The 14,518-nt window shown below is 42.5% G+C and overlaps 2 protein-coding genes across 4 annotated transcripts in view; one reads left to right on the forward strand and one right to left on the reverse strand.

The window, feature by feature from the left end:
• Nucleotides 1-580: 580 nt before the first annotated feature.
• slc38a8a (solute carrier family 38 member 8a) lies at nt 581-8,124 on the forward strand. Of its 2 annotated transcripts, XM_021570519.2 has the most exons (11): nt 581-710; nt 897-1,243; nt 4,132-4,330; nt 4,584-4,740; nt 4,887-4,991; nt 5,634-5,691; nt 6,422-6,536; nt 6,849-6,996; nt 7,126-7,325; nt 7,431-7,482; nt 7,600-8,124. In XM_021570519.2, the coding sequence occupies exons 2-11, from the start codon at nt 1,055-1,057 to the stop codon at nt 7,700-7,702; spliced, it is 1,326 nt and encodes a 441-aa protein (XP_021426194.1). In that variant the 5' UTR covers nt 581-710; nt 897-1,054; the 3' UTR covers nt 7,703-8,124. The 2 variants fall into 2 exon arrangements, with proteins under 2 accessions (XP_021426194.1, XP_021426193.1); XM_021570518.2 differs by lacking the exon at nt 581-710 and having other exon boundaries at nt 744-1,243.
• An 85-nt stretch (nt 8,125-8,209) lies between these two features.
• Nucleotides 8,210-14,518, reverse strand: part of LOC110495228 (N-terminal EF-hand calcium-binding protein 2) — a 144,092-nt gene continuing 137,783 nt past the window's right edge. For both annotated transcript variants that reach the window (XM_021570521.2, XM_021570520.2), the window contains 3 exons: nt 12,158-12,235; nt 11,017-11,108; nt 8,210-10,638 (listed from right to left, as the gene is read on the reverse strand). In XM_021570521.2, coding sequence (XP_021426196.2) covers nt 10,610-10,638; nt 11,017-11,108; nt 12,158-12,235 — 199 coding nt within the window. In that variant the 3' untranslated portion in view covers nt 8,210-10,609. The remainder of the gene's footprint in view (nt 10,639-11,016; nt 11,109-12,157; nt 12,236-14,518) is intronic.

Here is a 14,518-nt window from a genome sequence, read left to right on the forward strand (position 1 = left end):
ACAGATGTCGTTTTGCTATGTTTCTGGGGAAGAACATTGTTTGCATCCATGAGCTAGCTAGCTTTTTTTTAATGACCAGCCCTGGAGGTGAGGGGTCAGAGAATTAAGAGGCAAAGGCCTGAGGCTACAGCCCACTAACAAATGACCAGCCAGGCCACCACACACACCTGCAGTACACTCCCCTCCCCGACCCCACCTACTTACACACATTCAAGGAAGATCTAAGTCTGTATTCACTTATGGGCTAATTCCTAATTAGGAAATGTATGCCTTTCCTACACACTTCTCAATAGTTGGTATTCAGACTTATCTTTTGCGTGGCTCCCTTGCATGCACTGAATACATTTAATTCAACTGCTGAAAACCCTCCCACTTGCTGGCCAACAGATTTTCTCATGGAGTTTTCATTCAATGGGGGTTTCAGCACAGGAGTTTGAGGAACCTTAACTGGGAAGGATTGGCTTATAGTAATGGCTGGAACCGACTATTTGGAATTGTAATCAAACGCATGGTTTCCATGTCTAGTCAGCTGAAATTTGTTGAGTTTGTTCTATTGGCATGCTAACTTCATAATAAGTTCTGCATCTTAGCTAATATGATTTTTTATCTTCCTGGCACACACAGGCTAAGACTTTCTTTGTGCTACCAACCTTGGCTCTAACCACACCCCATAAGGCTCATGAATATTCTGAGGGGGAGTGTACTTCCAGGTATGGACAAAATGAAAAACTAAAATCCCCAAATGTCAAATGTTATTTGTTTTAAGTTATTCCATGTCCAACTTTGAAACAATCAGTGAGAGAAATTAGAGAACAAGTTGAGTTACAATTTTCGTTTCTCAACTTCAGAAACTAAAAACTAGCCGTTTTCTGTTTTCCACTCTACTTTTTGACTAGGATATCAAAACAAGAAAAGTACACGGACCTTCCCAACCCAATCCTTGCCCCAGCCTCCTTTTTAGTTCACCTTTATTTATTGAGCAGATTCCTGTGAACACATCGCCTGGCACGAGTCGCAGAGGTTTTTCGGGAGTTTGGAGCAAGTCTGACAAAGCATGGAAGAGTTGGCGAGGGAAAGCATCAGCTTGCTGGCCAAGCCCACACTCGATACAGATGGCCCAAGACTCGGATCTTTGGGAGCAATTTTCATCATGCTCAAATCTGCGCTTGGTGCGGGACTTCTCAACTTCCCATGGGCTTTCGAGAAAGCCGGTGGAATTCGCTCCGCGGTCGCAGTGGAGATGGTAAGTAACTTTACTGACCCCAGTAACACAATTTACATTATTTGATGCATTCCTGTTATTAAACGTCATTTTAACCACCTCCTAATTTAACACGTAATTTAAACGATATATATATAGACCTACTCCAAACCTATTGATTTAGTCTTGTCATTTACTGTGTAGAACGAACCATCTAGAATTGGTTGGTGATTCGTTTTGGGAATCAAATCAAGTCAAGTTGTATTCGTCACGTGCTTTGAACAAATGGTGTGGACGAACAGTGAAATGCCTAGTCTACTTCTTAGCTTTCCCAACAATGCAGAGAGAAATAAAATATAGAAACCATAGAAAAGTAAAACACCTGATAACAAGGAGTAATGATAACGTGGCTATATGCAAGGGGTACCAGCAATGTTCCCTTGTTTTTTGGGGGCATTGAGCAAACTTCAGGTTTTGAAGATTAGGTGCAACTTCCAGCACACGTTTACTGTGAATACTGTGGATATACCCCCATTAATTTACTGTTTTAACAGTGTCCAATTAGGCTACTGTGAGTATTTGATTTATAATGTAGGCCTACCATAAAAAACGGTGGAGAAAATGCATCACAACATTTTAACATGGAAATAGGTTATATCATTCAGCCTACAGTAGCAGCCAATATGTGGTGTTCAATGTAGGCCTACATTCCACAAGACTTTTGAAAAAAAAACATGCTGGGCTTGACATTATCCTGTTTATCAACTTGTCCTTCAGATAAGAAGGTGACTGAACATTTTGTTGTGTTGTTTGATGCAAGAAACCACTTTACAAGATACCATTTATTATTATTCCCATACCATTATTACAGAGAATCAGACAAAATATGCTACCCTCTGCCTATTGGCTACTTAGCTTATTCAAGCATGTTTTAAAATACAACACTGCTTTTTAAGGATGTATAGACATGTACAGGTTTGTGCTCTTGTAGGAAGAAATCACTCCCTCATTGCTGATTATACATAAGCTATAATTGGGCTAATGGCTCACTAACTAGCAAAGAATATGAACAAATGTGCACACGTGGCTACATGCAGCTCTCGCTTTGATCTCAAAACAGGTGCATAATAATCGCGACCGCTCATGCTGTAAAACAGTCCAGTTCAAAGTGAATGGTACATATCCATATATGGCAATGGTCTATTTGCATATAGGCCTACTGCAGGTTATGCCGCACCAGTCTTGTGTAGAGTATGGGCCTGAGTCATGCCTGTCAATGCAAAATAATCCTATTCCGATGGGCTCTGCCTACAACAAAATCTCTTGCATAGTTTTGCATACTAAGTCTTGCATAGTTTGTTTTGTTTCAGTATGTTGCATTGAAAGTGGCTAATATTGCATTGATTTGATCACAATTTCAACAGTAAAGGGAAACGTTGATAGTGTTAACTAACGGGGAAAACTCTAGAAAGTTGAGTGAAGTTCAGTCTTGTGATTCTCTGCACGGGCTACGCTCCCAGACACATGCATAGCTTAGAGGGAATATTGGGGACCACAACCTAGTCGATGTGCAAGTACAAGATAATTGAGGAAGATATGTACATATAACTAGGAATACATTGACAGATCGATAGTTAACCGTAGCAGCAGTGTATGTGATGAGTCAAAAAAGTTAGTGAAAAAAGGGTCAACGCAGTCCGGAGAGCTATTTGCTTAACTATTATTATTTATTTTTTAACCCCTTTTTCTACCCAATTTCGAGGTATCCAATTGTTAGTAGTTACTGTCTTGTCTCATCGCTACAACTCCCGTACGGGCTCGGGAGAGACTAAGGTAGAGAGCCATGCGTCCTCCGAAACACACCCCAACCAAGCCGCACTGCTTCTTAACACAGCGGCGCATCCAACCCGGAAGCCAGCCGCACCAATGTGTCAGAGGAAACACCGTACACCTAGCGACCTGGTCAGCGCGCACTGCGCCCGGCCCGCCACAGGAGTCGCTAGTGCACGATGAGACAAGGATATCCCTACCGGCCAAACCCTCCCTAACCCGGACGATGGCCAATTATGCATCGCCCCATGGGCCTCCCAGTTGCGGCCGGCTGCGACAGAGCCTGGGCTCGTCGCCAGATTCTCTGGTGGCAAAGCTAGCACTACGAAGCAGTGCCTTAGACCACTCGGGAGGCTTTTGCTTAACTATTTAACTAACTTTTTTAGCAATCTTTTGGCTTGGGGGTAGAAGCTGTTCAGGGTCCTGTTGGTTCCAGACTTGGTGCATTGGTACCACTTGCCGTGCAGAAGCAGAGAGAGTAGTCTACAACTTGGGTAGCTGGAGTCTTTGACAATTTTTAGGGCCTTCCTCGTCAATGTGAATTAAGGGCGTGCTCGGCCCTTCGTTTCCTGTGGTCCACGATCAGCTCCTTTGTCTTGCTGATGTTGAGGTTGTTGTCCTGGCACCACACTGCCAGTTCCCTGCCCTCCTCCCTATAGGCTGTCTCATCATTGTCGGGGATCAGGCCTGCCACCGTAGTGTCCTCGAGGAGGTGTTAACATGCCAAGAGCCGGATAGCTTGCGTAATTGATTAATTTTGGGTAGCCTACATATTCTTAATCAAATAATAGCATCAATGTTGACAATTTCAATTTTTTTCATTTTGTATATAATCAATATAAAGCACCGCAGTCAAGCACATCATTCTCAGCAGTTGTACACACTAAATTCAGCTTTCTATGAAATTCCCTCTGGTTATCCCTTCCCCTCATCCATGTTATCCTTTATTAGCCTGGCTGACATGAATCACGAAGACTTCGAGTTTGGTGTCAGCTAGACCAATCTGTTATAGACCTACTCTCTTATTATTTTCTCAATCTCATCTCTCTTCTCCTACTCAGCAACCTCTTGATTGTATCTTCATCTCTCCTCCGCCCCAGGTGTCCCTGGTGTTCCTCATCAGTGGCCTGGTAATCCTGGGCTACTCCTCCTCCATCAGTGGTCAGAACACGTACCAGGCCGTGGTGAAGGATGTGTGTGGGCCTGCCATCGGGCAGCTCTGTGAGGTCGTGTTCGTCTTCAACCTCTTCATGATCTCTGTGGCCTTCCTGGTCATAGTGTCGGACCAGCTGGAGAAACGTGAGTATCTTCATGCTTCTCCCCGACTGCATGACTCCCTAACTAACTCTTACTGGGTTATGTTACCGTTTTCATAATAAAGTCATTCCTTCCTGAACTATTTCTTCTGGAGCCTTTGAAATCATCATATTTTCCTGTCCCCACTTCTCATGTAATGATGATCATTGGAAATAGGTTAATGATATAGATTTTCAACTTCATATACAGTATCTGATACATGTTTCTTTATGTAATTCATGTGTTTGTCTTGCAGTATGCATCTCCCTTTATGAGTTGATCACTGGATTGCCCGAGACAGATATGCCATACCACTGGTACACACACCCACATTTCGCCCTCATCCTCCTGTGTGTCTTCCTCATCCTCCCTCTCTCCATCCCTAAAGAGATCAGTATTCAGAAGTACATCAGGTGGGTGAGTCATTTATGGGCAGTGTACTACAGCATTGCAAAGATTTGAGCCCAGGCTACTTGGTGCAGAACATTGCAACATTTGTGTGGCTGTTACTGCCATATTCAATCTCATGTTTTGCTCAACCCTTTCCCTCTTTTTGAAGTGTTTTAGGTACTCTGGCGGCTACATACCTAACAGTGGCCATCATTGTGAAATATCACACAAGAGAGAGCAGTGATGTGCATATATCCCCCTTGTACACAAGTGGGTGAGTGCTTGTAATCCCAATTCATATTAGTTTGACCTTTGAGCCATTTCTGTCCTTGTTACATAGTCTGAGTGACGTGAACAATATTGATATGATTTTATGATGGCCTTTAGCATAGGCCTATGTGATGGCCTTTAGCATAGGCCTATGTGATGGCCTTTAGCATAGGCCTATGTGATGGCCTTTAGCATAGGCCTATGTGATGGCCTTTAGCATAGGCCTATGTGATGGCCTTTAGCATAGGCCTATGTGATGGCCTTTAGCATAGGCCTATGTGATGGCCTTCAGCATAGGCCTATGTGATGGCCTTCAGCATAGGCCTATCATAAAATCATATCGATATAGTCTGAAAATGCTGTCAAGTTAAATGTAACCTGTGAAGAAGTCTGTGAGATCAGGATCTAAGATGCCCTTTTAATATTAGGAGCTTTTAGTTCTTGTTCCGTTGTTAAAGGTATTTTCATTTTGAGCTACATTTTGACTGTCTGGGAGTGGAGTCCGAACCCTCAGCCCACACATTGTAATGTGTTGGTGTGATTGACAGAAACTTTAAAAGACTGAAATTGCCTCAGGTCAGATTAGGTCTTGTTGAAAAGGCCCTTTTAAGAGCCACTCTGAAGTTTTCTTGTCGTCTCTCTGTAGAATAAGCTCTTGGGCTTCGATGTTCAGCGTTATCCCGACCATCTGCTTTGGCTTTCAGGTGAGTACGGCTTCAAACATGTTTGGTTTTCAAAGTGGTCACTTGTGAGGTTAGATTTGTTTTCTTTATGAAGCCAATGGTTAAAAGTCTGGCATTTACCCCAAATTCTGGTCAATTGAGGAGCTGTCTATTGAGGAGTGGTCAGTCATCACAGTCCAACAGAGCCTCAGGCTATCTGGCAGAGGAGAGCTGTTTCTCTGTTCAATATTTTAACTTGGGTAAGATTGGAGGAAAATTGGAAAATATTACTCATTTTCAGAGATATTGTTTAATCTTCTGAGTAACCAAGGAAACACAGGGGGATTGTCAGAAATGTAATAAAAGGGAAGTGGGGAGAGAGGCAGACAAAGCCCAGCTCCCTGAGCCCCTGCACCCCGGGCTGATTGATTACTGAGCTGGTGAATAAAAGAGGAAGGATGGGAATCCTGAAGGAATGTGGATGGAGGAATGTTGAGTAAAATTTGATCGAGAAAACCTGGAGGAACCTTGCTAGTGTAATGTATATAGTTGAATTGTCAGCTTGTGACAAAGGATCTGACGTTCTATGATTGGGAGCATTAAGAGCTGTGGAGCCCCATGCTATACATAGTCTCAATGTAAGGGCCAGAGCTAACTGGCCACCAGAATGATTCAGAGGACTCAAGCCCGTCACAGGTCTATGTAGTCATGTTTCTCTGAGCTTTGCGTTCTGAGCCTGCCATGTTCTGTTCTGTATCATTCTGTGCTCCAGTGTCACGAGGCCTGCATAGCCATCTACAGCAGCATGGAGAACAAAAGCCTGTCCCATTGGGTGTTCATATCTGTGGTGTCCATGTTCTTCTGCCTGGTCATTTACTCCCTAACTGGTGAGACTCATCCCTTCAATACTCCGGCTCATAGCACCAAGTGATTGTAGTGAACACAGTGACTATACTATTGTAGACTCTTAGGAAAAAAAAGTTCCAAAGTGGTTCTTTGGCTGTCCCCACAGGAGAACCCTTTTAGGTTTCAGGTAGAACCCTTTAAGATTTCCTCTGTGGAAAGGGTTCTACATGGAACCATAAAGGGTTCTACCTGAAACCTAAAAGGGTTCTTCAAAGGGTTCTCCTATGGGGACAGCTGAAGAACCTTTAAGGTAAAGTTGGTGTTTGAATGTTTCCCCTCTCTTTCTGGTTCAGGTGTTTACGGATACCTGACATTTGGCAAGGATGTTGCAGCAGATATTCTGATGTCATACACAGGGGACGATGTCCTCATGATCATTGCAAGACTGCTCTTTGGTATCTCTATCATCACCATCTTCCCCATCATCCTCCTGCTAGGAAGGTAACAATAATGGGCATTACATAGAAATATCATTCATTGGCCATTTAAATCAGAACATTTTAAGTCGAAATAAAGAACTTGTTAGACCCAGTGAGTCTCATTGCAGTGTCTCTAATGTTCTGCAATCAGGTCCGTGATTCAGGACCCACTGCTGAGTTTCCGTCGGCGCTTCCACGTTGTGACCGAGTCGTATGAGAACTGTAGCCGCGTGGGGCTGACTATAGCCTGGATCACCGTCACCCTGCTCATTGCCATGTTCATCCCAGACATCAGCAAGGTTATCAGTATCATTGGGGGAATCAGCGCATTTTTCATTTTCATCTTCCCAGGTGGGAAAATTATCCCCCTTTCACTCCTTCACTCTCTCCCACACAGTTGTATGTGAATCGAACCAGCAGAGATAATGTATGTTTGCTTTATCTGCTTGTGTGCAGGGCTATGTCTAGTATTTGCCATGCAGTCAGAGCAAGTATCTTTCAAAACACGGTGAGTTTAAACCAATCATGGTCACTCATTCAAACCATTCATCCATCCAAATCCTTCTTTTCATTGACACCATGTTCTCCTTTATTTTCTCACTCCCCCTCCCCCATTCCCTCTCAGAGTGGTCCTAACAACATGGGGGATGATCACTCTGATCTGTGGGGCCTTCATCTTTGGACAGAGCACCACCATCGCCATCATACAACTCCTCAATAAGATCTAACCCTAACTGGTATATGTCTTCATTGTGTGAGAGTTGTTGACTGGGTAGGAATAGGGGAGTTTTCTATTCTTATTCTTCTTACTTTTGTGTTATTTCATTTGCACAATGTGTTCTGCTCACTGTCTGATACACTGAAGGAAATCAGAAGTTTACATAGTAGGTTAAAAAAAAGTATTTTCAGCCATAATGAAAGGGTGGCCATAGAGTGAACATGACATATGGGGCTGGGGGAGAAAGTGAGTTATTTTGACTTTTTGTTAATGTGTGTGTGGTGTTTGCTTTGATATCTTGAATGAACATAAATGGTGTATTCTCACATAGGTTGCTGTCTCAAGTTACGATTCTGACTTTTGTGTACAATATGTTGATGATTTTCATTGTATTGACATGTTTATCAGAAGTAAAATGTTTTATAGGAAATATGCACTGGCATTTGTTTTTCATTAGTCTTCATACTACATGTTGTGTGCATGCTTTCCCAGAAATGTAAAGCAATGAAGCAACAGATTCATGGTTTATTTCCATTTTATTGAGTTTTATCATTCTACATTATCTAGAATTTCAACAGTTTTAAGACTAAATATGGTACTTGCATCCCTGCAATAAGTCTCTACACTCAGAGAGAAAGCCATTTTACTGAAACATACATAAGTATAAGAATTAGCATTTCTCCAAACACTGCCATAAAAGTGAATATTCATTCTGTATGCCATTTTCTATTCATATATATATATATATATATTTGTTTTGTCTGTCCTTTTTTATAGGAATACTATAAAAGACAAATAAGAAATCCACAAAACCCAGTGAAAGTAGCATGGCTAAATTCTACATTAAATAAGTTACTGGACATTCATTTTAACATGCACTCAAGAGATGGGGAAAATATTTGGTTGCACAGTTTAGGGAACAGCCAGGAATGTTACAGAAATAGAATTGGCATTTTCTGACTGGCTCTGACCTGTTCATACAGAACCCAACGGAAGCTACGGATAGAAAACCTTTCCAGTAGAATTTCCCCACATAAGTCTATGTCAACAAGGGAGCCATGCTCTTGCTCTGTAATACTGATGCTGAGGCTAATATGAAGCCCAAGGCGTGCTATTTATTAATATCACGGGTGTATTAACATGGAGAAGTCCAGGGTTCTCTCAAAGAAAAGCGCAATGTGGCTTAGCACCAGAGATGGAACTGAACATGTGCGATTTTCATTTCAGTGGTGGTCCTAGTTATGATCAAAGCCAAGTAAATAAAGTTGTATTTTTACAGTGAACAAGGACAGTCTTAGTTATTACTTACATGTAATTATCTAAGATGATAATCTTATCCTGGGGAGTGAGGGTTTGATATCCCCCAATTGGTTAAGGACAAGCTTGCCACCAGCATGTGCTTACAGGACAAACTAAGAAATTAAATGGAGAAGTGGGTGAAAGATTCCACCCTCTAAAGGTAGATCAAGATGAGTGATTCATACATTATTGTTTATAGATAAAACACTTTTATTGAGAATTTGTAATACACTCATACTTTAAATATATGTAATCGCTATATCTCATTGATTTACATTGTGCTTTTCGACTGGGTCTGTTGGATCATGTTGATTTCAGGTTGTTGGAGTTGGACAAACTGGTCATGCTCCTAGATGTGCACAAGAGGTTCTTCAACTGGGTTGGTGGGTGAACATTCTTTCTGATATATTTTCTGTTACTATCATTTGCTTGATATGTGAAACATCTCCTTTTTGCTCAATTGCAATGAACATTGTGATTGTAATTTATGGCTGTGCGTTAGAGGCTTAAAATCAAATTACTCTGCGTTTATGGGAAGGCCATGGCTGCGGATCTGACTTTTCCCAGATCTTTATTCCCTCGACTAAAGGTCCTAAAGATTCTGTGCATGTGTGGATCATGTCCTGCTCATGTGTTTATTCTCTACTTTATGCACAGTCTCTGTAGGCTATGGTATAGGTAACACCATCTGCTCTAAAATTTGCTCACTGTACATCGTTCAAAACAACACTATAACTCAAGATCTAAATGCACATCCCCATGAAACTGATTGCGATCAAATGGTTGGTATGCAGATGCTGCATGGACTTGACAAATTATCATCAGTGAGAAATGTGAAGGTAAGGAGACCACAAAAATGAGTGTGTGAAGTAGAGGTCAAGAAACATGCCCAGAAGCTTCAGAACTAAAGGTCCTGAGAGAAAAAAGATCCTGTGAAGTTGGATCTGCAGCAACTCCATTATTGGAAATCCTATAACCTCAACCCCATGCTGATGTTTAAGGCTTGAGATTAGTTGTTCAAAAGGGAAACTGTCTGCAGCAAAACCACAAGTTTCGCTGCTTTTGTTGTAACCGCTTCTTCTGAAGAATTTTGCACTTTACCACTAAAGACGTCAATACAAATATAATTATAATAGAACATGTTTTCATATAATTTTACTAGACTTTAACAGCTAATATATCCATTGCTGATTCATACAAGTACTCTTTAACACAACGGAAAAAAACGAACCTTCACAGCTTGATAGAGATGAATGTTGAGGGCTCTATTACTCTGTCATTAGCAGCAGCAGCAGGTTCATGTCTTTTAGTCAAAATTGATGACATGCACTAGAGCCTCAAAAGCAGGTTAACTGTTCACCTCATTTCTACAATGACTTGAGGGTGAACGATACAATGAACAAATGCATTGGATGGCGGTAATCTCGCTTTAATGCACTGTTTAATATTCACTGCAATTGATGCCTTCCATTTAGTCTCAATATCAAACAGACACTGTGTAAACATGTACTTACAAAAGAGAGAAAGAGGGATTGTGGGGGTGAGAGTGAGGTAAAGGGGGTATGTGGGAGCTAAGGATGGGGGTGTTGTGGACTTAGGCGATGCGTCCCCACCCCCATCAGTCTCTGCTCAGGCTGCACCAGGCCGCTGCAGGGAGAGAGAGCGAGGGAGTTCAGTTAGACAAGCAGCTCAGGAATAGATACATCATTTACAACACTTTCACACTCAGGTCTAGTGTTTCTCTGCTCAATGTGATAAAACAATGATGATACACTGCATAATATAATTCAAATTGAATGTCATATATTTTCAGGTTTGTCTGAGGTAAGTCTATGACATACCAATAACAATAAGTAAATATAATAAATATCAGGGTATGTGTTTTCCCAGACTGCTCTACTTCAAACAGTTCTCTCCACCAGTAGGTTCCATCGCTATCAGGGCTCCCCATCCCAGATATACGGCACTATGCCAGCATTACGCAGGGGATTGTGCTCTATGCCAGCTCTCTCTCAGGAGACTAACCTGGCACAGCAACAGTGGACACAGCCTCAGGCTGGCACAGAGTGTCAACTTTAACATGTTGAAAGGCCTTGAAGGATGCAGCCTGGAGGTGCCTGAGGACAGAGGTGGAGGGCATAAGATCACATATAAACACAGACTCACACACCCATGCATGCAGATACACACACGCTCACTCCTTCAGTTCTCCTACGCCCCATAGATGATAGAGAACTTGAAAGATAGAGACTCGTTACAGCCTCGGCACATCCCCCAAAACATCAATAAGTAATTATACAGTAGTATGTCAGCTTTATTCAGTGGCTATAGCTGTAGATAGGTTCCTGCCGCGAGCTCTGTACCTCTGGAGTCTGCTTAACCAAAGTCTGATTCCAGATGTTAGCTTTGTATGAACATTTAAACAAAAACACTAAGCAATGACGGCTCTTCTGTAATCATCTACCCAATTGTGTAAAAAAAAATACACATATCTCATATGAGAACTGTGCTTACAAAATAGTAGACACCAACATGTCAAATGATTGTGCATAGTTCCCCCGGGTGGCGCAGTGGTTAAGGGCGCTGTATTGCAGCGCCAGCTGTGCCACCAGAGACTCTGGGTTCGAGCCCAGGCTCTGTCGTAACCGGCTGCAACCGGGAGGTCTGTGGGGCGACGCACAAATGGCCCAGCGTCATCCGGGTTAGGGAGGGCTTGGCCGGATATCCTTGACTCATCACGCACCAGCGACTCCTGTGGCGGGCCGGGCGCAGTGTGTGCTAACCAAGGTTGCTAGGTGCACGGTGTTTCCTCCGACACATTGGTGCGGCTGGCTTCCGGGTTGGATGTGCGCTGTGTTAAGAAGCAGTACGGCTTGGTTGGGTTGTGTATCGGAGGATGCATAACTTTCAACCTTCGTCTCTCCTGAGCCTGTGCGGGAGTTGTAGCGATGAGACAAGATAGTAGCTACTAAACAATTGGATACCACGAAAAAGGGGTAAAATTCAACAACCCCAAAAAAACAACAAAAAACAATTTTTTTTGTGCATTATTGATTCCATATTTTCTGGAAATTGTACCTATGGGGATTATAAGAAGAAGGGTCAGGAGATGTGGGGGAGGGAGGGATGGGTGAGATGTCAAATGAGACACAATTCTAGAACTTACTTTTTCCACTCCTCCTCTCCATCCCAGAACTCATACACCACGAAGGAGAGCCCATCTGGCAGCCGCACTGCAGTCACACTGAGGAAGAAAGGAATACAAAAAGAGAGAGCGAGTAAGACACTGGCAAGTCAATAATGGGCAGATGACATTGGAGAACTATAAAATATTTTAATAAAAACAGTGAATTGCCAATAAGCTTACGCAGACAGATGTCAGAGAGGGATGTGTGGTAGTTGAGCACAGAAACACTTTCCCGCCACATAAACCATAATAATAGACACCCATAGTCAACCATTATAGTAGAAGCCCAAAGTTACTTGACTTCAGCTCCACTCACTCCCACGCATAAATCCTCCACTGGAGGGCAGTAGTGGTTCAGACGGCTGACCTGTGTCTCAGGGGTTTAGTAGAGTAGAAGAGTTCTACTGTATGAGCTGGGTTTTCTGTTTCCTTCCATCACAGTGGAGCTCGCAACTGGAGAGACTCCTGACACATCTTATTGACCTGCTGAATGCTTCTATTACAGCTGACAGCTCTCTGTCTGAGGTTACATCTAGATCAGACCACTGCGTTGTTTTATTTGACGGGCCGCTGCTGTGCGAGGCTCCACATTCACATTCTTCAACCAAAAAAAAAACCCATGTCCAAGTCAATGTGTGTCCATCTAAAAGAAAGATGCGCACCAGGGGAGGGTGTTTGAGTGTGTGTCTGTGCATCCACACGTGTGCTTCCTTCCCATAACTTTGTCAATGTTTGTGTGTTTGTCTGTGGGTTGTTTGTGTGTATGTGTAAATTCAAGGACTTAAAAAGGAGGACATATTCTTATGGCATCATTTGCAGGATGTATTCGTACCATGTAGAAGCACTTATAGGAACCAATAGTAGAGACATGAGGGAGGAAAATACAGTTTCAGACTTAAATAGTGGTAATGTGAGAATGAGAGAGAGAAAGAAAACAGTCTATTCACAGTACAGAGTCAGAGCCCAATTCCTCAGTGATCAATTATTCACCATCCCTAAGTGTATTATGATGAGACTACAAAATGCTGATGACAGTAGCCAGCCTATTTTCTGAACTTGGCTCCAGGGAGTCGCTCTGAAACCGACTGTAGAGGAACTTGTCCTTTTGAACTGAGTCTTACACACCCTGGGCATGAGAATCTGCTGCTACATTGATAGGAAAGAAGATACATTTGTGCTACAGGCAGCAGCAGTGCTCTAAAGCATACTGGAGGTTGTGCAGTAGGCTGCCGTACATTACCTCAGCTCAGAGCAAGACCAACTGAGAGGCTCTGTCCAGGTTTCTCTAATCTGCTCAGCCCTATTTTCCATTTCATTGTCCCTTGTCACATGGAGATTCCTCCTGGTTGATGATGGTTGCGGAGAGGCAGAGGACAACAGCGTGTTAAACAGGTTTATCCAGTCTGATTGCCTCTTCAGTCCCCAGCACATCCTTTCTCTGCCAGAGGCTCCCTCAACCATCCATAACCTGTACACACCAGCACTCAGAGGCGCTCTGTCTCTCCCTATCAGCAATGTTGACTTATTTGTCCATTATTTTCTAATATCTAATCATGCTCCCTCTGAGTTTCCTCCCCGAGCCTTCCTGCCATTATACTTTGAGATGAGATTAGTACCTTGCGGAGCATTGTGACAAAATAAGCATTACAGATGTAGGATCTTCATTTGATCACCCTGTTGCAGGAGTACTTTACTTTTAGAACTTGTAGTGTATTTGAGTTTTGAAAAGGCTTCTGTCAGGGCATCTGTCTCACAATATTAAGCTGTATATTGAAGATTGGTAAAGTACTTGAGCATGGTCAGTAGATAACAGTGGCAATCAGTGCTGTTTATGATGAGGGAGGACCATTTGTTTTTCATGAGCATGACCTTATTTCTATTACAGCATGTTGGATGACTGTCATGCATATTCCATTCACCCAGTTCAATGTAACATCGATAGGTTTAGGCTACGTCATGACACTACAATTTTCCCTATACCCATCACGAGGTTGCTACAACCTAGCCTAAGAATGAAGTTTACAACGTAAGTGCACACAGGTCGAGAGAAAAATTTGATGATGGACAGTGACACATTCAATATTGCCTTGCACACTCTTGCCTGCATCTAGCTTATCTAGGGTGTAATCATTCATCAGTTGCAAACAAGAGTTTATATTGGACAAATGCACCTTTTCCCTTCGTTTGTGGACTTCAATGAACAACACATCATCATCTGTTTGTGACCAGGCAAAAAAAAAACTCTAGCCAAACCATGTCATAACCGCTACACACAGCCTACATATTATCTAAAGTAACTTCCTAGTCAACATAGCTAATAGAACTAATGTGTTAGTAAAC

This window comes from Oncorhynchus mykiss, chromosome 2, assembly GCF_013265735.2.
Source record: "Oncorhynchus mykiss isolate Arlee chromosome 2, USDA_OmykA_1.1, whole genome shotgun sequence".
Lineage (NCBI taxonomy): Eukaryota > Metazoa > Chordata > Actinopteri > Salmoniformes > Salmonidae > Oncorhynchus > Oncorhynchus mykiss.